The 26,641-nt window shown below is 43.8% G+C and overlaps 1 protein-coding gene across 2 annotated transcripts in view; it reads left to right on the top strand.

The window, feature by feature from the left end:
- Nucleotides 1-26,641, top strand: part of olfm2a (olfactomedin 2a) — a 40,551-nt gene that overhangs the window by 1,204 nt on the left and 12,706 nt on the right. The window contains exon 1 of one of the 2 annotated variants that reach the window (XM_079281059.1): nt 17,986-18,175. The exons of the other annotated variant lie outside the window; for it this stretch is intronic. Coding sequence (XP_079137185.1) covers nt 18,032-18,175 — 144 coding nt within the window. The 5' untranslated portion in view covers nt 17,986-18,031. Of the gene's footprint in view, nt 1-17,985; nt 18,176-26,641 lie in introns of those variants that run through there. 2 annotated transcript variants of the gene reach the window in all.

The following is a 26,641-nucleotide window of genomic DNA, read 5'->3' as shown; positions in this document are numbered from 1 at the left end:
TGAAGGACGGTAAATTATTCGACCCAGAAAAGCTTTGGGTCTCGGCAGTAACATTTGAACTTGCAGGGGTTCGGCTGGTCAGCATACATGCTGCATTGAGCACAAAGCAGCTTAGAGAGTGTGAGGTCAGCTAATAAAGTACTGTGGCTGTTATTTGGGAGTGCATAAAATAACCAATGGTGTGTATATGCCGGAGGGTGCCGGTTCGCACCTTTAGTTCCATGCAGCAATATATTCAGTGCCGCGGACAGCGCCGTGTCGCGCCTTCAGTTAAACAAAAGCAGTCTGAGTCAATTTAGCACCACAGACAGCGCCTCCTCCTCTACGTTGGCGGTGAGTATCACCATTTGGCAAAGGCCAGCAGACAGATCGCAAGGCCTCGCAAAAGAAACACTGAAAATACAATTTCAAAAAAAGGTTCTAAACAAATGGAACAGCAATGTATTTATATACAAAACGATATATCCTAAGTAGGGGTGTAACGGTTCACAAAAGTCACGGTTGGGTTCGGTACGATACAGTGGAGCCACGGTTCGGTACGTTTCGGTACAGTAGAAAACTATAAATGCCAGAGAAATGTACTTGATTTAAAATATATTTATTCATTAAAACTAACATCATAAAGTTATTCTTTGAATTTGAACGATGATGGAACTATACCTGAGTGACCCATCTTCTGGGGTGTCTTCTTAGCAACACATAAGCATAAAAAACAAAAACTGCTCCTTAATGTTATGTAGTATTGTTACTTACATCTTGCTTACATCTTGTATTGTTACTTACATCTTGCAAAAGAGATTTTTCAATTTTTTAAATTGTTTTTATTCAAACGTATTCGGTTCGTCATGCGTACCGAACCGTGAGCCTCGTACCGAACGGTTCAATACGAATACGCGTATCGTTACACCCATAATCCTAAGTGATATAAGAGCAACTAAGAGTGAGAGGGACGTATGGTCCTCACCAGTTGTTTCATCGCAGTTCAAGCGAATTTATGTTTTGGGTTTCGTAGACTTTTCACATATTTGGTTACCTCTGTTTATCCCTAAATAATATGTGGCCCATTGCTCAGGAACAAGGTGATGAATATGCTGAACATATAGAAACAATGCAGCCTGTTGCAGCAAACATTAGTGTTTCATGTGTCCTCTCTACAGGGAAGGACTACACTGCAGTTGACCTTTAACAGAGGTAGAAGCTACAGCGTGCTCTCAGTCTATAGGATGTAAGCTGATGAACAAGACTGCACACCTGTGTGCCAGGTTCAAAGGATAATTGTACAGCACAGATGGTATTAGATGGAAACAAATGGATTTCATCCTGAGTGCAATGAAACAAGGTGCAGGAGTTCCCGTGGGCTCTTATTTAACAATCACACTAAAGCTGCACGTCTACCACAAACTCACACGACGCGTTGAAGTGCCTTTTTAACCTCCTTTTAATTAAATGAGTTGTTCAATTTCCCGATGCGTAATAACTAATTTAACATCGACTGAAAACTAGTTGAAAATCGAATCTAATAACTAATCCTTACACTTCAAGTAATCCACATCCACGCAGCACTATGGGTGTTCTTCAATAAATAACGAGGAATACATGTCACCGTAAAAACAGTCGCGAATGTGACACGGAACATGTAGCTGATGATTTACCATCATATCTCAACCCCTTCTTTCAGTGGGTTCAAACTGTAATTGGCCTTGGGGGACAATTAGTTGTAAGTGTTCACATTAAATATTTAAAAGTCTGAAAGAAAATATCACGCTACCAGTCTCCCTAAGATTGCACTGCAAACATAAAGAATTCACGAGTTCTCGCGTATCTACTGCAATGAGGGTAACACTCCCTACTAGAGTAGAGATATCCATCCACATAGTCTCATCTTCGGGCGCGTATTATATATTTACAGGGCTTTAATGAAACAGATGCACTTGTTCGTTCACTGGATGTGTTAAGTACCCACGAAGCCCACGGGTCCTTACTGTTACTGATACATGGGCACCTGCTTCACCTTGGCACAGATGTCCTGCTATATGGTGTGCACATCAAGCCATGCGTGACTGTAAGCCGTGCGTGCGTTTGGAAGAAATGTCATTTACGTTGCACCCATATACTATAAAGTATACCGCACCTGCCTACGAATGCGGTATTCATTTTAGGTGATTTTTCCAAAATGTACTCAAGATGTCTAAAATATAATGGATCATTTCAAATTACAGGCAAATGTAAATGAAAATGTAAGAAAATATTGCATGGAAAAAAAAAATAACATGCAATTTCTTGTCAAGAGTTGGAAATCGTATCTTGGTCTAATTTTGTGTTAAACTCATCTTTACATTAGTCTGGTTAATATCAATATAATTGCTCAGAGTGTAAATGTAGTGCAACAGCAGACATTCTGAGATGCTCCACTTATTGTAGAGTAGAATTTAATGTCATAAATGAAATTGATGTGAACAATGAGATGATCTGATGTTGTGTTTATGTGTTAAACACAACCAAACAAAGGCCACATTCAGTGTGAACGATCCTTTGAAGCTTCGATTTGGTTGGTGACAGTTGCCCTCAAACCTCGTGGATAAATATAACTTCTCGACTTCGATATAAATCAGTCACATTCTCAAATGGGTATGTATTTAGAAGAATGTTTACACATCACAAAGATGTGTGTGTGTTCCACAAATATTCCTGTTCGACCATCAAAGGGATTAAAAAAAGCTTGCTGGAGCTTGACTGAGAGTTCAGGTAATCGTCTTCAGGGGGACAAAAGATGTCTTTGTTCTGTTTTCTGCTCAACTTTTGCTTAAGTTGTCGGTTATAAAGATTGTTTGTACTTGAAAGATTCACATTCAGGTTTCGGAGGCATAAAACAAAAAGAAATGTCCCACTGGAGCAAGGGAGCGCCAGAGGAATCCAGTTATTGGTTTAAGATGTGTGGCCTGGAAGACTCCCACCACGAGCACGGTTGAGAGTGATGGAAGTAATGACTTGCTTTGGTGTTTTTCTGCTTTAACACCAAGTGCAGTGTGGGAGAAAACCTAATTGCTTGTCATTCTGAAAGAGGGAGTCAGAAAGCTGTGAAAGCAATTGGCTGGAATTTTCAGTAATTTACTTCATCCTTTCTGTCACCAGGGATCACGATAAACAATCAGTTTGAACAGACTGCCATTTAGGAGCTTGTTGAGTTGTGTTTCCTGATTCCGGGGTTGATTTACAGCTAAAAAGGCAACGAGCACTTGTAAATCACACCGTTATTTAAAAACATAATTTGGCACAAACCTTACGTTTATTTACATTAAGCAAATTATACAGTACAGTACTTCAGTGTTGTAATACAAGTGTCACTAAATTGAGATGGCTTGACTCACTCAAATAACACCGTAGCTATGATAACGCTGTATCGAGAAGGCTTTCTTAGCTATGCGTCAGTATTATTAACAAAGCTGACATACGTACAAGCGGACAAGTGATGTAAGGTAGTCAGCTGACCTAATGCTGACGCTATCTACAGTTTCTCTGGATGCAACGACAACAAGGACAGGCCTCGGCTCAATCAGAGTCATGCAGGACAAACAGCTGGGATGGACAACGTCCAATCGAGACAGCTTTAAACCTAAACCCACCACCGACCTGCCGGTGACCCTTTGGCCAGAAATCTCATTTCCTGGTGCCAGTCCAATGAGAGCAAAGCAGCATGATCACAATAGAAGCGCTCCTCCTGACGTGACTTAATCGAGCCAAAAGCATTTCACACAGCAGTCTCACCAAAGCATTGAAGCTTGTGAAACCGTGTAACAAATACTGTCCCCTCTCCCGTAATTATCATCGGCGAGCCTACCTGTTAAAAAGCTTTTGTAAATATGGAGGAATGCGACTGGATGCAGCTGGATGACAGTCAAAGAGGAACAGAGATGCGAGTCTACGTTTCCAAGCAGGAAAGGAAACTAGGAAGCAGGCTGGACAGAGTGTGCTCTGGCAAGCAGCAACCTCCACCGGGAGAATTAAACAAATGAAAAGCTGCTAGAGCCGGGATATAAATCTGCCAGTGAGCGGCAAAGACACACACACACACACACACTCGACTGTTAAAAGCACCTTGCTATGCTATGACAGGTCCGGTGCTTGTCTGAATGACTAACATTGCATGACCACACTTGCTCTTGGAAGGTCACGCTGCGACACACAAATGCAACCTTAAATCTAATACCAGGACATTGCATATTCTGCATGCAGTTCACGCAGCATTCATTTTCTCATGTCGTGATGGTACAGTACAACATGACTCTTTATGTTTTTGTAGTATATGTGAAAAATATGTAAGCTTATTGTATTTGTCATGCGTTTCTTGCACTGTTCAATAACAATTCCCGTATAACCGAATTTTTCGTGTTGCCTGTCAGTCACTAACGATCATGTCGAGCACGATGTGGGTGAGTAAGTGAACAGGCCGGGTTAGATTAGCCAGTACCCCCCCCCCCCCCCCCCCCATCAACATACAAAGGTGCTGCTTCACAATCAGCCTCAGAAAATGAGGCTGCATTATGTTTGATTCAGTGCTGCTTGAAGAGAGTGACTAGCTTGTGTCATGACTGATTAGGGTAGTGCTCGAATCAGTACTCGATAATGATCACGTTGCATGAGTCAGAATCTTACCACTGCAAAGAGATCGGTTGTATGAAAGAGATCTATGCAGCTTAAGAAAGGGGCCGGAGCACAGAGAGCTATTGAGCCCGTCCGCTGTTCCCTCCTCATCTTAATGTGCTTTCATGTTGCCCGGTGCTTCATCATCAAAGGCCTGCGTGTGTGTGTGTGTGTGTGTGTGTGTACAAGTAATTAGCAGCATTGTGGGGACTCACCGGTCACATCTGAGAACACACATTTGGTCTGAGAGGGGTTAACAATTTGTTTTTGAGGATACCTTGTGTTGATGTTGACTCGTTGAAATGCGTGGATGAGTGTGAAACGCGTGGTGTTTGTGGTTAAGAGCGAGAGCAAAATCAACACTGTAAAATGCTCCTCTTAAGTACAGCGTATGTCCGTGTGGTCGATAAGAGAAAGGGGTGGTGTAAGCATGTGTGCATTTTAACGGACGGGGAGGTTTGTGTGCCTGTGTTCGGTTTCGGTTTTGATGATGCTGTACCTGTTTCTGGGTCAGTTCTCTAAATGTGGTCCGTTCATGACTCACACGGGCGATATTAGTGTGTGTGATGATGGTGGCAGAGAGCTTTTTTTTTGTGATGCGGCCCTGGGTGAAACAGGTGACTGATTTTACTACTGCAGTGCGTTGATGAGGCACGAAGGCAGGCAGCGGTCTGCGTGGTAATTGGCTAACAGATGGAAGGCCGGGTAAAGAAGCATGCGAGGTCAGTGGCCTGACTCTCAGAATAACCCTGCGTCCCCGTCATGATCGGGCCCCTGTGATAAAGAGGGTGTGTCAGCATGGCCTTATACCTTTCCAGCTGGAATGTCCATTTCCTTATTTTATTTATTTTATTTAACCTTTATTTAGCCAGGGAAGACCAATTGAGACAGAAGTCTCGTTTTCTTCTCGTTTCAAACTGAGATTGCCAAAGTCAGAGCGGAAAGTCTGGTACCCTTGATATTCAGTCCATGTTTTCAATGACCACTTGCTCATTCAGAGCCACAGACTGACCATTACTTATGCTCCAGGGTTGTGTGGGCTCTAAATGACCTCTGTTGCTGTTTTCTGTCTTGTTGGAAAACCCAGCGGCTTGCTGTACTAAAATGACCATTAACGATCCCATGGACTGAGCTGGCTGACTCCGGGGCAGCTCATAATCGTCATTAGAAGAGTCTCGAAGGTCTTTTGGGACCGAGTGCTGAATACAGTTGTTCCAGCTCTCTCATTTATACAGACATGGTTAACCTGGCAGCTAACCAGCAGCCAGCTGTACACTTAGGGACTGATTACTTTTTATTCATGCAGGAGGAAAGAAAAGTAGATTTACATGTGTCCTCTGAGCTCCTTTTGACTCCTATTCTCTCTTCCAGGCGATTTCACAATGCACAAATAATTCCTCAAACTATGTTGTGTGCTCATAAAACATACAGGATGTTTTTTTAGTGTCAGTGGAAGGATCAGCTTGACTGGTGGGGTGAATATCATCCCTATATCACATTCCCGCCCCCACTTTCACTCTTTCTTGCTCTGTGTGTGTGTGTGTGTGTGTGTGTGTGCTGGAGGGTGCAGGACTCCCAGAGGTTTATGTCAGTGACTCTAAGCAAGAGTGACATTTCTCTGACAACACCCAGAACAGGCGCAGATGCATGCACGCACACAAGCAATCTCTCTTTCACACACACACACACACACACACACATATTGTCTCCGTCTCCGGTTCTCTCTCTCCCCCCTTTGCTCTCTAGTTCACAAACATGTCAGCGGTGGGATCCGCAGCAGACAAAGAGACAAACAACGCATTGAATCGAAGCCAACAAAACACGACTGAGGCTGCTAAGCCCGTCGTATAGGTTATGGTACGAGTGACGGATGCCAATTAGAGCACAGCCATTGATCATCAGGCTCGATCATCTGGTCAATGCCACCAGCACTAAGGGCAGCAAGACACGTTACCCTAGTAACTGCCATCGTGGGACTCGCCCAATGATTCTTTTTTTTTGCGTCCATCTGCTCTTTTTTTGCATTGCAGTGGGCACCTTCTGACCAGTTTCTCTGTACGACCTTGCTTTCCCCTGCTCGATGAATCTTTTATGAGCCTGGCAATGTGGGTTTCTGGAGAAGATTGGAATATAAATATGGCTGTTGCGCCTAGAGCTCCTCTTTTCCCCGCTCTGATACAAAAGCTTTCATAAGACTGAGCAGATTGGGCAAGCTGCTACTTGAACGGTGCTCTTCACATCTCTTCGCTTTTATCAGAAGACACACATCCTCCTATCGGAAAGAGCGTTATGCATCCTCAAACACCAGACATAGATTCAGCCTCCACCTGCTCGATCACATGGGCTGGACAACAGACTCCCGGGAACTCTCGTTTCCTTTTGAGTCAGCGTAGTTTTCTCCTCGAAAGCCCGAGTTAATTACAGATTGCTTGCATTCATGTTGTGGAGCGCTGTAGCAGGAATTGGGATTGAATGAGAGGTGATAAAAAAAAGCGAGAGAGTAAATACTGGTTGGACTCTTCAGACTGTACGCCTCTTTCTTCTCTTCTCTACTCCTACTTCCCATGATCATGTTCCAGAGAATTCTTTCCACGTTCGCCAGGTGCGATTGTGACAGCGTTGCCTCCCATGTTCAACACTAACTCAATTGCAGGGCTTTCATTTTTGGGGAATGAAGGATGAGAGCTGTGTGCCGCAGCAAAATCAAAATTGGGTGGCAAGAGGAACCATTTAATCGATGTGTTTTCCGCGTGGCACTGTCACAGCCACTCAGTAGGGCCATTGATAAGGGAGGCTCTCTCTCACTGCGCCAAGGCTTAAAGGCTCCAGTCAGGGAGGCGTGGGAGCCCAGCAGCCACCAAACACTGCTGCATATCAAGCAGGCTGGCAGAGATGCTCTCTGCAGCCCCACGGTGAGCAAGGTAGAGGTCCTTTGATAGAGACACGACATGTAGGAGAGAGGAGATAACAAGTCGGAAGGAACACCAGCTTACATTACATTATGCTGCCTGGTTCTAAACCCCTGGGATTTCTCAGAGTCTTCAAAACACACAGACGCAGTGTGTAATACGGGATGTGTACGCCACATCTGGAAGTAGGTGTCACAATTAGAGAGCTCAGTACACATCATCATATTCGAGAAAAAAGTGAAATGGAGAGACATATAGATATGTGTGGCCCTGGTGACAATTACCGAGAGATATTTGATCCAGCTTTGATGGATTACACAAAATTGGAGGAAAATGATGTAACACGCTGACTTTTGCATTCATTTGTAATAGATCAGAAGGCTCGGCTTTAGATAAGCACATCAGTGGAAAGGAAAGTTTCTTGTGAATAAGCCCCGTGTGTCCAGCAGTGCCATATATCCATTGCAAATTATGCCCTTTGATTTTGTTTGGAGTATACAAACAAAACATGCGTTTTGAAACAATGGCGTTGAACTCGCCTGCAATATTTTCACCTTCTTATTTCAATAATCCACAGCATCAGACACACAAAGACAGCCTGTACAAAGAACAAAATGTATTTTGTCTGTACTCTTAGTAATACTTATACTTGGCAATGGGTTTGCATATGTGCATGTAAATGATGTTACTGTGGAGTACAGCTAAGAAAAGCCTTCTGTATTAAAAAAAGCATGATGTGCATTTTAAATATACACCAGCATATTCTGCACTTGTATAACATGTTTTTAGTAACACACAAGCACACACACACACACACACACACACACACACACACACACTGCAGACAGACGCTGTGAACTGAAGATGCTGTGGTGATATCAGGGTTGGGGGGCAGTGTCAGAGTACAAAGTGAGAGGATGTGGACGGGGTTTGAATTAGTGCCCAGTGGAGAAGCTGAGCAGGGCAGCATGGTTGTAAAGTGAGTGAGACAGAGAGAGAGAGACAGAGAGAGACAGAGCGAGAGAGAGAGAGAGAGAGAGAGAGAGAGAGAGAGAGAGAGAAAGTGGAGTTGCTGGAAATGAAAATTGGAGATTGCGGGCAGGGATAGAGGGAGCAATAGACAGAGAGTGCCCTCCGACTGTGTCTGCCGAAGGGTTATTATCTCTCCAATCCTAACCAAAAGAAGAAGAAGAAGAAGAATGAGAGGCCTATCGCTCTGTCACCATGACTTTATTCCCCTCACTGGCACTGCACATTGTCTTTAATGAGCACCACATCACTTGATCAATATATGGCCGTGACCGTGACAAAACAACGGCATGTGCATCCTGTCGCTCGGACAAGAGAGACACAGGAAGCAGCAGGAACAAAGGATGAAGTGTTGACAGACAAGATGAGAGACGCACATCATGTAGAGTGGGGAGTGGGGGGGGGGGGGGGGGGGGGGGTGTAACGTCATGCTCTGATAAAAAAAAGAAAAAAACTGCTCTTATGAAGATTAGAGTCTGCTCTTGTTTGTCTACTATTGAGTTTGTGTGCATGCAGATGTGTACCAATATATATACAGTATGTCTGCATCTTGCTGCATCACAAGATGAGAAAAACAAGCAGGTTGGAGTCTTTGCTGGGGCAACAGTGATGGTCCTATCATGTCAGACTATGCTATGGAATGTAATGCAGTCGTCCTCGTTATATTTCTGAGCAGCAGAGCTGAGTGCTTGAGTCACACTAATGGTGATGTGATGAATTCAGGATGGGTCTCTCTCTTAGAGCCTCAGTGCATCAGGCTACTGGTCCTCTCAGGCCCAGCTCTCGTCTCTCACTCCTCTCAGTTAACAGCATGCAGGGAGCTGGTGCTCGCATCTTCAGGAGTGCTTCTCATTTGTTTTTCCTACTTGGCATGGTCTGTATTGATCTTATCCAAAACAGCCCTGAACAACACGATTCATTATGAACAGTGGGATTTATTTACACTGACATAAGTGTGGGTATAACCTGTTGCTTCAGGGGAGTGCCACTAAATGGAGCAGCGCAACAAGGAAATGTCAGATAATTATGTCCTGCAAGAGTGTAGAGTCCTCCTCATATATGAGCCTTTTCAAATGAACACCAGCACACAGTGGTTGTGCAGAAGGGGCCATTGCTTAGGTGTCATTACAATTTAAATTCGTGATTTAATCTGCGGGTGGCAGAAATGTGTTCCCTTCTCAAGCTCATTATTAAAGGGTATTTCTGTCATTCTAATCTCCCGTGCTTACAGGTTGGATTTTATTTTAAATGAATAATCATGTGTGCCAGGAGGAATTAGCAGTGGAGTCGCAGACTGCCATGTTTTAAAGACACCAAATGAAAATATTTATGTTTAACGATTAGCTAAGGAAGCGCCTCCTTAAGGGGAAAATCATCTCCCATTTCCTCCTTGTGCTGCTTGGAATATTAATGCAAAGGGATGGCCTTTCTGATATTCTATCTCCCAGGCTGCTGCACTCACACAAACCATCATTAAGCACCATATAGATGTGCATCGTGCTCAGAGTGAAGACATCCTGTATCAACTGGAATCCTGCAAACAAATGACACAGACACACTGCGTATAGACTGCAGGACGTGTCACTATGTTCGCCATTCAGTTTATTTCTCAGTACCTTCCAGAACGCTGCATCTGTTGCTGAGAGATCCAGCCTGATGATCCAATGCAACCCCCCCGTGGTGAAGCCCCAGACTCTATGGCCACTCTTTACCATTAGGGCCTACCTCTCCTCGTTCCTCCCACCAACATCTCCCCACTCACAATACTTCTCATCTCACACTCGGCTAACTCCACAGCATATTACCTTTTAATAATATTCAAAATAAGGCCCTCTCTTCCTGCTCCGTATACTCATTTTCTCAAGTTTTCCTGTCTGTTTGTTTGTTTGATCACTGAACGGATCAGCGGCTCCTCGTTCTGACAACGAGACTCCGTGGATTACATGGCTGGAATCGTCGTCGGGGTGTTGGGGGAAGGCACAAGGAACACAGGCCAACACAAGACTGTGTATTTATACTCATAATGATGTCTACTACGTCCACCAGCAAGGCAAGAACTCCAAAGAAAGCACACAAGCTAATCTACAAATTTCTCCGAACCAATTTTTGCCCATAACTCCATGTGGCTGAAAATGTGATATTCAGTTCGGGGCTGTTTGGGGATTTCTCTCCACTGCACACTGTGCCTGTGTTGTACTAATAACGTGTCCCTAATTAAATGTTCCAGCTTCTCTGAGCATTAATGACCTGAAGACAGAGGATACAAATGGAGGCTTCAGTGTGAGCTCCGACAAAGACGCTGGACACAAGACTGCAGGCTGGTTCCGACCCTTCATGACTAACATACAGTTATAGCTGATGGGTTCTGGTCATTGTCTGCTCCTGACCATGTCGAGACCAGAGCATTAAGATTTCCCTTTCACAATCGGCGGCTGCAAACTCTCAGTCAACCGGACTGTAATTGGCAGGATATCGCCACTCCTCTCTGGTCCTGTTAGTTTCGCTGTTGCAGACGTGGCAGAAAAACAGACAAGATGTAAATTCATCACCTCGGGGAGTTTCAAATGCATCACCCATCCTTTTCTCTCTTTATCGGTTTCCCCTCACTGCTGCTCTCCCTCTATCTCTCCGCCTCTCCTAAACATTGCAGTCTCTTCTATTACCCTCTTGTCTATCTCTTGCGCTGTTCTTTGGCTTATTTTCCTCTTGTGGTTAGTTGATCATAGCGAAATAGCCATGGGGGGGGGGGCATCCTGAATTAGTAGGCTTTCTTTGAGCCTCAGCTACCTTGACTCCCAATTTTCTGTCAGTAATTACTCCATTCACAGGAATATCATGTACGCAACGGAGAGAATGTTTGATTAACCGGGTGGGAGAAAAAGTCAGGATGTGGAAGTGGCTATCTGCTGCTGGATCCGGAGAGGCTGGGTTTTTGTGGAACATTGGTACTCAGGTCGTGTAGCCAGGAAACGATCATAATAATTGTGTGTGTGAATATGTGCTCGTGCAGATCTGTATGCATGTGCTCATGTGCGAGTGTCTGACGTGTGTGTGGGCAATTCAACTGGGCACATTTAACAGAGGAAGTGCTGCACTGAGTCTTTTTCAGCTGGTACTGTTGGCATGAGTAGGTGCAGAACAGTGGCTGGGGCCACGCTGTGCTGCAGAATGCATGGCAGATGATTGCCGCATGCAGTTCCTGTATATTGCTTTGATCAGGTCTTTTGCTAAGATAAATGTGGCGCCCTGCTTGTCCCTGATTGAGCCCTCCGATATCCAACCATTTACTGTTCATTCATACCAAATACCCTACAAATAATAATGCAAAAGCCCCCGTGGACTATTGAGATTGTAATCAAGGGAGCAATCAGGAGCAATCAATCCCTCTATGAATAAAATTTGAAAGCATGTTTGAGCAATACTGTATGTCCATGAAGCTCCTGAGAAGAATACTGAACGGAAGATTTCTCCGATGCTGTGTTTGCTTGGCCCAAGGAAACAAGACGATACAAATATTTAGTAAAGTACTCTATATGTTGCCCCTTTGGTGGGTCATTGAAAAGGCAGGTTGAGTGGCTGCTAGATTTGGGGTGAGACGCACACAATTATTGTTAAGGATTAACTCGTGTCATGGTGCAATTCGAAAGAAATGTTCTGGGTTTGAATATTTGCTTCAATAGCAAAAGGCCAAAATCTTGTTTTAAAAAAAAGGTAAAGAATATCTGTACTCGATCAAAACATATATTGTCTATACTGTTGTGAAAGCAATTTCACTTTACTGCTGCAATTTGAGAACAGCGCAGGTTAAGAAGCCTTTAGTCTCAGATCTGCAGTCTTGCTTTGTGATAAATTATAACTCCGTGTCTTCAGTGTGGGTTGATTAGATGGGCACTACGGTCTATACTGTAAAGACAATGGAGGGACTCACCACAGGGTATTGTAGGTGTGTTACAGTCAATACAGCCAGGCAGACACACACTTAATATTGATTTTTTTCTCTCACGTGTTCCCACTGGAAGGACCGATTCTCACGTGTTAACAGACATTACTGTAGTTAAGCACTTTGGGCTGAGCCTCTGTTTTGTTCCCTGTTTTGTTTCACGCAGTAGTGACCGGAGATACTGTGTGTTACGTTCATGTCACAGCTCAAACCGGCCGCTCACACAGCACTGTGGCAACCACCATTAGAGGGTATTGTAGACATTTCACAGCTCAGTGGACAGAAAGCGTGGCTCATGCAAGTGGACACAAATACGGAGAGGCATCGACACACACAAACAAATCTATGCACGCATATGTAAACACACACACACACACACACTGAAATGGACACGTTTATTGTCTTCAGGGGATTAAAGTGCCTCATCTTGTCAAACCGTGCTGATGCAAGATGAACATGCCAGGTTATCGACTCCCATGTAAGGCCACATTTATCAGTCATGAATCATACACTGCCAATCGCGTCTGCGGTCCGAGTGGGACAGAGGTGCTTCATTTGTGGTGAACGCTCTCTGCTTGAATTATTGAACACAATAAACTCGATAGGATGTGTTCCCTGCACTGTGCATGCCGGGGTCGATGCATGCATGCCCTATAATCCTCCCGCGGTCTCAGTCGCTACTGTAAAGATGTAAAAGCCCAGATGAGTTTCCTTAATCAAAGGCCCACAGGAGCCGTTAATAGATGAAACACTCCATGTTGAAAGCATACCACTGTGTCTTTCTGCCTGAACCCTGGGGTGCAGCCTATTAAATAGGTGCGCCATTTAAATAGTTACCATGGTAATGAGGTCACGCTTTGTTTAAGATGATTTTGATCTTGATGTATTTAGAAGGCAGCGGGCCTCCATGTCCATCATCTAATTAATGAATTATGACTCAGAAAAATAGCCAGTATTCTCAGAGCTCAGGCGGGGGGGCCTCGCTGCCTCAGTCATTACAGCTCTGCATCATTATGAGGTCTAATTAGCTGAGGTGTAATTTTGTCCCTTATTTCAGCTGTGAATCTGTAGTTTCCTCCGTGTTTGTGCTCAGTGAGAATGCCGCCAGTATTGTTATCTCACCCAGCGCTGGTCCCCATGACCCCGGGCCGTTCGTAGCGCTCTACTGCCATCCATGGGTGCGCACAAATGCTGCCATTTCAGCAGTTGGTGGCCATTTTCACCGTTTGAACTGATTAAAAATGCCCTTTATAGAGCACACACACTAGGAGCAGAGATTTTTTTTTATAGATGTTTATGATAAAGCACAAGGCCATGTTGGCACGTCTATGTGGAGGCACGAGAAAGCCGCGACACACTTTAGTGCATGCAGAAGATGATTGATGATTTTCACTACACAATTACCCTGGACAAAATAATTCACGATAAATATATTATCACAATATGTATAGATAATTAAAAAAAAAAAATTATAATAATGCTATTAGTCAAATTCATCTTTAACTTTATTTATTGTGCATCCTTTCTCTTTTTTGACAAATGAATTACAAAATACGGGTATAGGGAGGGACAACTATCACAGTTAGCTTCAATACCAATGCACCACAACACTCCCAATCTACAGTGTGCAGTGCAAATCTAATGTCAAGCATGCAACAAGACAGCTATACGATCACCACTGAGTGAAGTGTATGAGCTCAGGACAGAAATATAGAAGCTAAGACGCATGCAGGATAAAGGAGAAACACATGATATGATGCCACTTTTTCCTCATTGCCAGAGGGGCCAAGAGAGACAACAGAGAGAGGGAGAGAGTGAGAGAGGGAGAGGAGATAAAGACCAAATAAAATTCACAGAGAAGGAGAACAAAAGAGAGCGACAGAGAATTGGAGATCATGACACAGCAGAGTAGCAGCGAAAATGAGGCTGGACAATTATTAGAGTGAAAATGATGAGGAACGTCTGTGAAAATGAATGAAAAGGGATTAAATTGATACAGGTTAAATGGTTGACTTCCTCTCTTGCTAATGTTTAATGAAAGCTTGTTCTGCCAACAGACTCTGTGATTAGACAGCTGATTGGCAGAGCCTGGAATTCTTTGAGGTATGGCAGATTGTCCTCATGACACTCATTATTCCCATCCTTTACTGGGTCCATCCCTTTACAAAAGATGGCATCTGACCTGCACTTTATGAGAGGAATTTTAAGTTTGAAAGAGTTCAGGTGCACTCCGCTCTACACAAGTAAAGCAAATACATAAGTTATTAACAATGATCCCGGATGAAAAGAGCTCCACGGTGAGAACCTCTGAGAGAAGATATGATGTGGGGGTGTCTGACGGCAGCCTCTACGGCTTCAGTTATTATACACTCAGCAGGTGCCGCGTGCACATTTTTCTTATTGTCACCGATGAATAAAGACATGTTCAGTTCTCTATATGCAACAAAAAGCATTGCCATCAAACTAGAAAGAGAACAGAATCCACATCGATGTTACCAAGTCACAATGAAAGCTAAAGAAAAGAGAAAAAGAGGGCTTTGGAATATGCATCGTTTTGTACCCATTTATTAAATGATCACAAGACAGTTTGGGTCATTTTGAGACCAGAAAGTAGTTAATGTGTGATCATGGAAGCTTGTTTTATCGTTTTAAGATCACGGGAAAGCCTAAACATAAAACGAGTTACACACATGGCCTCTTCCATCGGCAATAATAACTGCTGCCAACTCTGTGAGGAGGACCGATTCAAGTTTAAGTGATGACATTTTCTTTGAAATTAGGACATTCTGGCTTGTCCTGTGTTGTCAAATAGTCCTTAATAAGGGTTGGGGTAAGGAATGTAGTTGTCGGTTAGGGGCTATAGGGAAAGCATTGTGTCAAATATGATCCTCACTAGTTTGGAGTCATTTGTGTGTTTAGTGTGTATTGCACACGGCATCATGAAGAACATATTCAACAGTCAAACTGTACAAATTGGGACCACTGGAAGACAAATTAAGATATCAATGTGCTGTAGCCATGGATTATCACGCTTACGTCTTGCACGGTGACCACAGCAGTACATGGGGTAAGTGATCTCTCGGAGTGGTTTTTCATTTTCAGTCAGCCCTCCTACTCGAGGACCAGGTTTTCTTTGAGGAGGCGAAGAAATGGAGCTTAGTTCACTGAAGATAAAAGGGCAAAGGACGTGGATATTTATGTTTGAACCTTTGCTGCCACCCTGTGAATGTGACGATTACTGCATTCTCTTCACACGGTGGTGCAGCAAAGCAAATGTACATTGTACATGACAAAACAAAGGTTTCCTCACCGGCATGAAACTTGCAAGGGACAAAAAAAAATCTTGAATATTAAAATGAATATTTAATACAATTTCAGTTAAAAACTGAAGATACTTTATTGTTTATGATCTTTATAATGATCGATTACATACTCGTTTAGCTGTAGACAACTCCTTCGTTCGATAACGAATCCCCTGTGAAAGGTAATCAGATGATATATTTGACATATTCACTTGGCTCCAGGCTATTTCCAACATACCCCTGGACCGTGGCATTACCCTTCTAAGAAGCAGCAGTGTGTGTGTGTGTGTGTGTGTGTATACTACTTTAACATTTTTCTCTCTGTTAGACATGGAACAGTGCGATTCGAAACAGCGCTGCCACATGCCCCCTCACACCACCGTGACACATTCCCATAAAATGACAACTACCTGTCACCAGTTATTTATATGGCACAACAATGACTGTCACTGGCTCGCTCTCTGGCTCTGTGTAAGGCAGCATATTGGGTGCGATTCCACCGGTAACCACAAGGGGTCAGTCTTGCTGCAGAAATAGAGGAGCAGACACAGGCGAGACTGATGAGGGAGCAGCAGGTGAGCTGAGGAGGGCTGACACTTTTTTGAATGGGGCTCAGAAAGCTCTCTTCCCATATCACTTCACAGTGCAGCCCGCACAGAAGAGCCCGTATCACCCACCCAACGTGACTGTGTGGGGAAAGGAGCCCATCCGTGGCTGACAAACTGAATAAGTCAGCAGACCAGGGCAGCAGGCAAGGAAAGGAAAGGAGATGACCTGGCCGTTCTGAGCAGGAAACTGTCATCGTTATTCACGGTTGTTTAGGGCGTAAAATGACACTGCCAGCTGTCCTGTATGTTGCTGGAAATCGTTGCGAGGAGACGCTTCAAGTTTTAAAGACAAATTCGAGACCCCCTCTAGTTCCCGTTCCCCTCATTTCATCTGGGCCATTGCGGTAGAGGCGAGTGGCCAAATCAGACAAATATGACTTTAAAACTCTAATCTAAACTTCAGAACACTTCTTAAATCCATCCTGAAATGAACTCAAAGCATTGCCTGAGGCATAGCCCCTGAGGTGAAATGACACAGCAAAGCGATTATAGCAACACGACAACGGTAAAGAATGTACCACTTAAAAAACAACATCGTAGCTTTTAATAGCCTCAATACGTTTTATCATATACGTCAATTCAATCATCCGTCTCAGAGCATAAGCAGCAGTAGGTGTCAAGAAGACGTGTAAGTGAAGATGGTGATATGGTTACGCCTCGGACATCGTGGAGTTGGCAAGATATTGTAAAAGTGGAGGATGGAGGATGAAGGTATTGTAAAAGTGCAAGCTACAGTCTGATTTAGGATATGCCATGAAGCAGAATGACGGATGAGCTGTCAGAAGCAGCCGTGGGCAGCAGCACCTGGATCTCTCCCACATTAATACCTTGACGGCCATGTCTCCCCTCACGAATCCCTGGCTAACTTTAAATCCATCCATCCATCATCCTCCATCCAGTACAGACAATGTGATGAGGACAGTCTACTTTGCCTGGAATGCCTTCGGAGCACACATGCCACATAACATGGAGCAGCAGATCAGCTGAAATCAGCCTCAGAAATAAGTACATGTACACACATACACACACACACACACACACACACACACACACACACACACACACACACCATAATGCGAGTCATAAAAGAACAGCCAAATGTGAGAGAAAGAGAAAAGAATGGATACATGCATGCAAAACAGGTCTGGCAAGAACAGAGCCGAGGCTGATTGGGAGGGGTTGAGACAGAGAGGCAGCCAATGCGCAGCTCAGCATCTTGAGGAAGAGAGGGGAAGAGAGCGAGAGAGAGAGATAAGGGTAGAGTGAGGAAGTGAGGGAGAGGGAGGGGGTGAGGCTGAGGCAGAGGTAGTCACTCTGAGAGGGAAGATTCCAGCGTGATGCTGCTGGATGCGAGCTGCTCTCCTCTAACCGGTCTCTGGCTGTCCCTTTGACCGAGCCAGCGGTGTGTGAGTGTGGTAACTGTGTTTTACCAGCTCTGGGGCGTTCTGCAGCTGCTCGTGCTGAGGCTGAAGCTGACTGGCCGGATCCCTGCCTGGGCTGCCTGGAGCAGAGAGGGGTTTGACTGGAGCCGAGGTCCAGGGCAGGGCAGGGACGGCACGGCTGTAGGGCCGTTTGCACCGGCGGCCCCACAGGGGAGCAAACATGAGCGTTCCCATGCTAAAGATCGGGGCGGTGCTCAGCACCATGGCCATGGTGACCAACTGGATGTCTCAGACTCTGCCCTCACTGGTGGGACTCAACGGGACAACAATCTCCAGAGGGGGCACCTCGGAGAGGATTGTCAGCGTGCGTATGACTTCCTTCGCTTTTTTTGTGTGTGTGCACTGTATCTGGCCCGCTGTGAATGTTCGAAAGAAAGAGATGAAAGCGCGTGACACAGCAGATGACGGGGGGAGATAGTTAAGAATCGGAAAGATTAACGAACAGCTGAGTGGTTTCAGACAGGGGTGTGCAGATGGGAGAGGGAGCGTAAGAATCTGTCTCAAGAGCTGTGATGTATCAATAAGAGAAAGATGAAGGAGGTAGACGTGCATGCGTTTCAAGCCAACGTGAATGATGAACATGTTGGTGTGTGAGTCACATTAAGAACAATGCTGCTGAATTGTGCGATTGTGAGAGGCGGAGGACGCAGCGTGAAGGGCCGTGGTAAACCATTATGTTTTTGCCAGGGTGACGGGAGGTAGAGAGCGGTTCTGAGTGATGTTCAGGCTGATCCCATCTGTCATTCACCTCCAGGGTGAGAAGGATGGTGCTCAGATCCAGAGGTGTGACGGGGAAGACAACGGTACAGTTTTGTCTTATTTCGTCTCAAAATCCTCTCAATCTCAAATAATACTCTGGCATGAAGGGAGATCATAAAGGTTTGGAGAAGACAATGTTTTGTAACTTTAAACAAAAAAAAAATGTTTTGGTTGAGTTTTTTGTAAGGTTTTATATTTAAATTTTGTTTACACAACAGTTTGTCTTCCGTTTAACGCGGACACGCACACACCAGTGTTGTGTGTCTGTCTATCTCAGTGTGCTAATGGATGGTAAGGTAGAGGATGAGAAGTATCAAGCAGCCAAATAAATGAGATATTTTCTGGTTCATCAGCGGTTAATAATTGCCTTTGACTCTATCCTGAGTGTGTTTTTATGGCACCTTACCCATTAAGCAAATGCCTTGGTCTGTTGAAATGATTGGATGCAATTGAACATCCCAAGAGATCTACGACCATCTGGATGTGAGTGTGTGCGTGAGTGTGTGTGTGTGTGTGTGTGTGTGTGTGTGTGTGTGTGTGTGTGTGTGTGTGTGTGTGTGTGTGCTTTCTGGCCTGTATATGTGTTTGTGTGTGTTGATATATGCCCTGACTATGTTTAGGCCTTCTTGTCTCAGGGGTGAAGGTCCATCTGTTTGAAGAAGAGTTTTTTTAACGGTTCGTTGAAGCATCAATCCCTCGCTTCATGTCTCCTTTGTGTTGCAGTGAGGTTTTGGGTTCGAATGTCTTCTTTTGAGAAAAAGGCATCTTAGCAGAGATGTAAAAAAATGTCAAGCACCGAACTAAAAGCTTTTTCATTAATTTCTTTGAATCTTTCCTACAACATGTACATATTGCAGCAGGTCATTTTTTGAACACAACATCAAAGTAAAATCATAATCTAACCTCTGCAACAATGTCAGAGTGCAAGGCATGTTTGAATCATTCACAGCACTAAACATGAGAATCCTATTGAACACCCACCTTTCCCCCGGGGGGTATGGCCGGGATAAGCCGTCCATTTATTTTCTATAGCTGCTTCTCCTATTTCTATAGCCTGGTCAAGGGGAATAAAAACTGTTTTTTTTCAGTAAACTCATTCGAATCAGGACTCATGACTGGAAGCCTCATCATTTGCATTTCAAAAGACTGGCAATTATAATTTGGAACTTAGAAATGCAAGGCAGTCATTCTTCTCTGACATCATAACCAAAAACAAGAACAAACACACGCCTTATTTGCTTCCGTCGATAGGCTAACAAACCCTCCAGTGTCGGTAGCTGCTGAGCTCCAATACACCTGGGCATGCAATCAATTTGCCTCCTTTTTTACTGACAAAATTCAGAAAATTAGACAAGCAGTCAGTGCCTCCACACCAACTACAGGATATGTGTTGTCCCAATCTCTGAATAACATCCATTCAAATATCATGACACAATTTCATTCAATCGACCATAGAAGCCTAGAAGACATTATAAAACATCTGAAGTCATCCTCCTGCTGCTTGGATATTCTACCAACACACTTTTCAAAAATATTTCAAACTGCATGACCACTGATCTCTTACAAATTGTAAACACATCCCTTCTCTCAGGTGTCTTCCCACAAGGCCTAAAAACTGCAGTTATTAAACCGCTCCTAAAGAAGGCTAGTTTAGACTCTGCAACGATGAAAAATTATAGGCCAATATCAAACCTCCCATTTTTAAGTAAAATAATTGAAAAAGCTGACCAACAGCTGACCAACTTCTTGGCCGTAAATAACTGCTTTGATGTTTTCCAGTCAGGCTTTCGACAGCACCACAGTACTGAAACTGCTCTTGTTCAGGTTTTCAACGACATCCACTTAAACATAGACAATGGCAGACGTTCAGTCTTAGTGTTACTAGATCTCAGTGCTGCATTCGACACGGTCGACCATGCCATACTCCTAGAAAGACTAAACATCTGGGTGGGACTCTCTGGCACAGCACTTAACTGGTTTGAATCCTACTTGAAGGGCCGAGAATACTTTGTGTCTGTAGCTGATTACACATCAGAGCTGACTAAAATGACATGTGGTGTTCCCCAAGGTTCAATACTGGGGCCTCTTCTGTTCAACATCTACATGCTTCCACTAGCTCAGATTATGGAAAGCAACAAAGTGTGTTATCATAATTATGCAGACGACACGCAAATCTACATAACTATGTCACCAGGGGACTATAATCCAATACAAGGGCTGGGTAACTGCATTGAACAAATCAACAACTGGATGTGCCAGAATTTTCTTCAATTAAACAAAGATAAAACAGAAGTAATTGTTTTTGGTACCAATGACGAACAATTGAAAATCACCGCTCAGCTTCAATCACTGATGTTAAAACCTACAAACCAAGCCAGAAATCTAGGTGTAGTTATGGATTCAGACCTCAACCTGAACAGCCATATCAAGACAATTACAAAATCAGCCTACTATCACCTGAAGAACATATCAAGGATTAGAGGACTTATGTCTCAACAGGATTTGGAAAAACGTATCCACGCATTTATCTTCAGCAGACTGGACTACTGTAACGGTGTGTTTACAGGTCTCTATAAAAAGTCTGTCAGAAAGCTGCAGCTGATTCAGAACGCTGCAGCTCGAGTCCTCACTAAGACCAGGAGGGTGGATCATATCACCCCAGTTCTGATGTCTTTGCACTGGCTTCCTGTCCAACAAAGAATTGACTTTAAAATCCTACTGTTGGTTTACAAAGCACTGAATGGTTTAGCGCCAAAATACATCTCTGATCTTCTGCTACCTTATGAACCATCCCGACCCCTCAGGTCGTCTGGACCTCGACCGGAGTCAGAACTAAACATGGAGAAGCAGCGTTCAGTTTTTCTGATCCACATATCTGGAACAAAGTCCCAGAAAGCTGCAGGTCTGCTGAGACCCTCAGCTCATTTAAATCAAGATTGAAGACTTTTCTGTTTGCTGCTGCCTTTAATTGAACCACATTCAATTAATATATTAATCAATTTCCTGCATTTCTGCATTTTACTACTGCATTTTATTTCTTACACTGTTCTTAATTGCTGTTGAATCTCCTTTTCTTTTGCCTTATGTTTTGATGATTTTAATGGTTTTAAAAGGACTGCACAATATATCGCCATTTCCTCCGGCACCGAGTTCGTGCAAGGCGTACACTATAAAACGCAGATCGGCAGAGATCTTTTCCAGACGTGGTTTGTGTGCGAGTAATTGCAGAATTGCGGCAGTGTATGGTTGATTGCGTGCAGCGTAATGTCTCAGGGAGACATCGATTATTGTTTCAATGTATGTTTTAAATCTCCTTTACTTTTGCCTTTATGCTTTTAATGGTTTCATGTGAAGCACTTTGAATTACCTTGTTGTTGAAATGTGCTATACAAATAAACTTGCCTTGCCTTGCCTTGCCTTACAATAAAATGTTATACATAGTTATGAGTGGATATATTTCTTTCCGGCAACTTACATTCGCAAACCAATCGAGGAAAAAGGGCATTGAAGTTCATTTCATCAAAACTGATGAGCCAGTGTGATTGTGCCAGGGATTGTTACAGTATAACAGCCTGTTGTGATGGGAAATGTCTCCGCTCTGAGACAGGAATAATCTCCTCTCATAAACAATGGCAGTGAATTAAACTTTAATGTAAAACCCAGCCTCAACGTCCATTCACTATGAATGAGACATTTGCCTGTGATGATCTAAGAAGTCAAGGAGTTTGTATGTGCCCGTCTGCGATGGCACCGAGCACAACACCTGGATGCTTGCGCACATCTGGATAGTAGAAAACCATGTTCCTTAATGAGCGGGAGAGACCACTCTTAACACTTGCATGGAACTAGTGGGGCTGCACTGGATGATCATGCGAAAAAAAGCTGTCGACCTGCCAGGCTGTGCGCACACAATTTGCTTATATTATAATAACAAGACGTTATTCATCCATTCATAAAATTGACGTTTATTCTGCAGTTAGCTGTATTTGATATTCCTTAAGTGGAAGAAGAAATCTAGAATAGTATTTTAACATTCATTTTAAAGCTGAAATCAAATCAAAGGTAACACCGAAAATCTTGGACACAGTCACCACGGCACTGCCAAATTTGTTTTGCGACATGTTAAAGCTTGGGATACATTGGTAAAACTAAGAATACGCTAGATTTGAAACATTAACCAACTGAAAAACACGTTACCAACGGTTTTCCAATCAAATCAGCAGCAAAAGCTCCAAAAGTTGCCAAATGTAGCAAGAAAGTCCCCCAAGTCAGCAACACTGACAGCCCCGTCCCTTCAGGCCTCCCTCCAACGCCACAACCACACAATTATCATTGTGATCGTAAACAATGTACACAAAATGTAATGTAAACAGCTGTTGTAATCACTCAAAGCTGTCCAGCTAGAGGCTTGTGGAAGACTCCGGTAACGGGCAGAGTGTGTGCAGGTATAGGGAGGCAGTTGATTTCTGTCTGGATGTAAAGAGAATTTCAACAAAAGGTTTCTAAATTACACTGCCCACCCCGAGCTTCAATCACTAAAGACAATGACTTGTTTTATCTGCATTTTAGCTGGAGTGAATTCTGAGCCACCCACCTGAAATGCAAAGCATCATTTAGTGCAGTATGGTCATAATGCTTGCAAACAAGTTTCCCAGCGGTAAGTTACATAATAAAAACAAGATTAGTCCAATAATTGAACCATGGTGTTCTCTACAAGATACAACCTAAATACAGCGTTTATTAGCATAATGTTATGTTATAATGCTTTATATCAGTAATAAGACATAAACCACTTCAGAAGCACCTGCTCACTGTCAAATGTGATGGACACAGTGCGTAAATAAAGGATTACTCGCACATTATAGTTTATTGTTAAATAAACACATTTTGTTTTTACGTGTTCACATGTCACAAGATATGCATACATAAATCATTAAAACTTCACATACTGTGGTTGCATACCCATAATACTGCACTGAAATAAAGCGCAGTATTTGTGTGGTGCCTCTCCCTCTGATATCTAAAATAAGAAAGCTGGGAGGCAGAAGAGAATATTCTCACCATCAAAGGGGAGAGCGTAGAACAAAAATGGCAGAGCACAAAGAGCCTGGGCTCAGCATCTGATTGGGGTCACGCAGCCTCTGTCTGTCATGTGGGACTGTAAACTTTATCACAGCCACTGTGCCATCCAATAAAGCAGATTGTAAAGATAGATTCTTGGCAATGGATTCAAGATTAAACACTGCTGCAGATTTTTATTTCAGCACTTTGCGTTTATGCTTATATCAGCCAACCAAACTTGATTTTCCATTCAGACCCCGACAGGTGTCCCTCTTCTACCTGTAGTCTGCGTGAAACCTCATTGAAAGGCAATCTAGTAATATCATTAAAATTGTTTCGATACATGAGCTAATTGTGTACAAAACAGCAGTATTGATCCCAGACTCTATAATCGGTCCTATAATCAGGCTTTAGAAACGGTTCATTTGTCATTACGAGTGTAATTCCAATCCAACTGAACTTGAATCATTGCTATTTCATGCAATTTGATGATTTCACAATACACATAATTCCATATTTTCCTCCATTGAACCACTGACTGTATTCTAACAGTTTATGCAATGTGTTTTCTCACACCAGCTACCCTGCCACTCTCTCGACTCCCTCCTCTATTTAACACCAGCTATAGTGATGGAGCTATCCTTTAACCGTCTAACAGAGGACGATGCCAAATGCTTGACACCAGGGCACCTGCCACGGCACTAGCTGCCTGCTCCAAAGAGTATAAACGTTGTCGCTTGTTAAGTGCTGAGCATTGGTGAGTGTAATTTGCTCTCACTTCTCCAAGAGTTCTCCAACTGAGCCCCCCCCCCCCCCCCCCGACTACAAAATAAAAAACGCTTGACGCATCTGCCTACCCCCACTGTCAATTCAAGTGTTATCCGGATTGGAACGAGTGAGATGCAGATGGGAAGCGAGCAGGACACCACGCGGGAGGGATGGCATGTCACGTGAGTGATGGAGTGGGAGAAAGTGCGAGGCAGCAGGGAGGGAAAGGGAGGCAGCAGGGAGAGACGCACGATGACTTTATGAGTCATATTATTGACTGGCAAGCATGCTGCGCTGATTGTGGTAATCGGTTTTCCTTGGGCGCAGGAGAGACCAGAGACTTCACTGGGAGTCTTCATTGAGTTTTATTGTGAAGGCCAGCAGCTGGCCTGTGCATTGAGGATTGACTGGTTGTTAATTTGAAGACCGGTGGGGGGGTGTATTTGCATGTTTATTTGTGTGCGGTGCATTACAGCAATACCCCAGCTAATTTGAAAAATTGGATCTGATCGTTTGGCCATAGTATAGATAGAACAGGCCTGAGCGCTGTACAGCAGGGACAGATGTTTGCTGGGGACAAGCGTTCAGAGAAGTTATTGTCTGGCATGAAACACAATTCTGCTGAGGGACAGAGTGGAAAAGAAAGTATAGCTGTAGAACTTGGATAAACGAAGTTGTGTGATGGAAACAGAATTAAGAGATGGATTACATCGGTGGCACATCTGTTCATTTTTTATCCTTCCTATCTCTTAGACTATCTCTCTTCGAAATGCTTCTTTCTTCCTCTCTGTACATCTTTTTCTCAGTCCTTCTGTCCGTCTCTCAGATGTGACGGCAAACTCAGGTCACAGTGCAGTGGTCAGCTCGCTCCCATATCTCAGGACCTGCTTCTGCCTGTTTGCCCCTGCTGCCTGCTGCTTATGAACGTTATAATAGACTTCCCGTCATGCTCATGAAGTAAGGGAGCTGGAGATTTATGATCTCATTTAGCTCCAGCTTGACAGCCAGCTACAGAGTCGGTCTAATGAAAACGCCAGAGGAAGTCCATCCCGCAACTCTCGACAGTGATACCACAAGTTCGATGATCTAATTGGATAATCCCTCTGAACAATTTTTCATGAATTACAACGCAAGGGTTCTGACTTTGCACTGTGAGGAAGCACTCAGGTAACAGCACAAGATGGTTAGTTAGTTAAGTTTCATAATAAACTACACTAGCCTGGTCTCTTCTGTCGTCAGCGTACAGGAAGCAGAGGAGGAGTGTTGGAGTCGCATTTGGTTCCCACTTTTTAGCTTAGTAATGGCCACACCCTCTCGTCTCATCTCTTCTTCCCCGCTCTCAGCAGGGATTTCACTGAAGTTGTCATTCAGCACTGTAACTGGCCAGTGTTTGAGCTAAGCGAGAGGAAATTAGAGCCATCTCTCTCTCCTCCCAGTCAGCCTTTTCTCAAACCACAAGTCTTTCTATCGGTGTCTCAGTGAACTCCCACATTCATTGGTTTCTTTCTATTGAGAGGATGGGAGGTTGGGGTTGGAGAACACGCCAGCTGTGGATGGTGGGAGTTCACAAACACAGGCTGTAAGTCGGGATGTCATGGGAACAGAGGAAACCCTGGGGTGGCACAAAAGAGGCAGGCCAGAAATCTAAAAGAGCAATTTTCACTTTCGTGAGCAGCAAGCCCAATTGATTTGTCATCTCTCTTGCCCTCTGCGGTGTCCTATTGTTTTCACTTCTCCCTTAATTGGCTTTTGCATTGGCAGCCATGACTGTGACAGCTTCGAATCGGGCGCTTACATATTCCATTTCATCCCTCACATCTAATGGCTGCATTTCTGGGAGAGTGAAGAGAACACCGAAACTGTGTCTGGGAGGAGAGGAGTATCCCCCAGACCTGGAGTGCCCCCATAGCCACAACTGATAGCACAGGTTATGTTACCGCCGCTACCCAAACATTAATACTCTGGAGGCCCAACCTGCCTGCAGTATGCAAACAATATTCACTCATTTCACTCCGCATACCCTGAATATTAGTCTGTATATTCCACTGTGCACACCCTAAATATTGTTCTGTAAAACATTAGATATTTAGGAAGTTTCCAACACTAATACGATATCTGATAGGCTGCATGGTGTGAGCACTATGTCAAACGAACCAATTTCAATAAGCCACTTTTCGCTGGA

Source organism: Melanostigma gelatinosum, assembly GCF_949748355.1.
Source record: "Melanostigma gelatinosum genome assembly, chromosome: 13".
In the NCBI taxonomy this organism is placed as follows: Eukaryota; Metazoa; Chordata; class Actinopteri; order Perciformes; family Zoarcidae; genus Melanostigma; species Melanostigma gelatinosum.
This window is presented reverse-complemented; position numbering and strand designations above follow the sequence as displayed.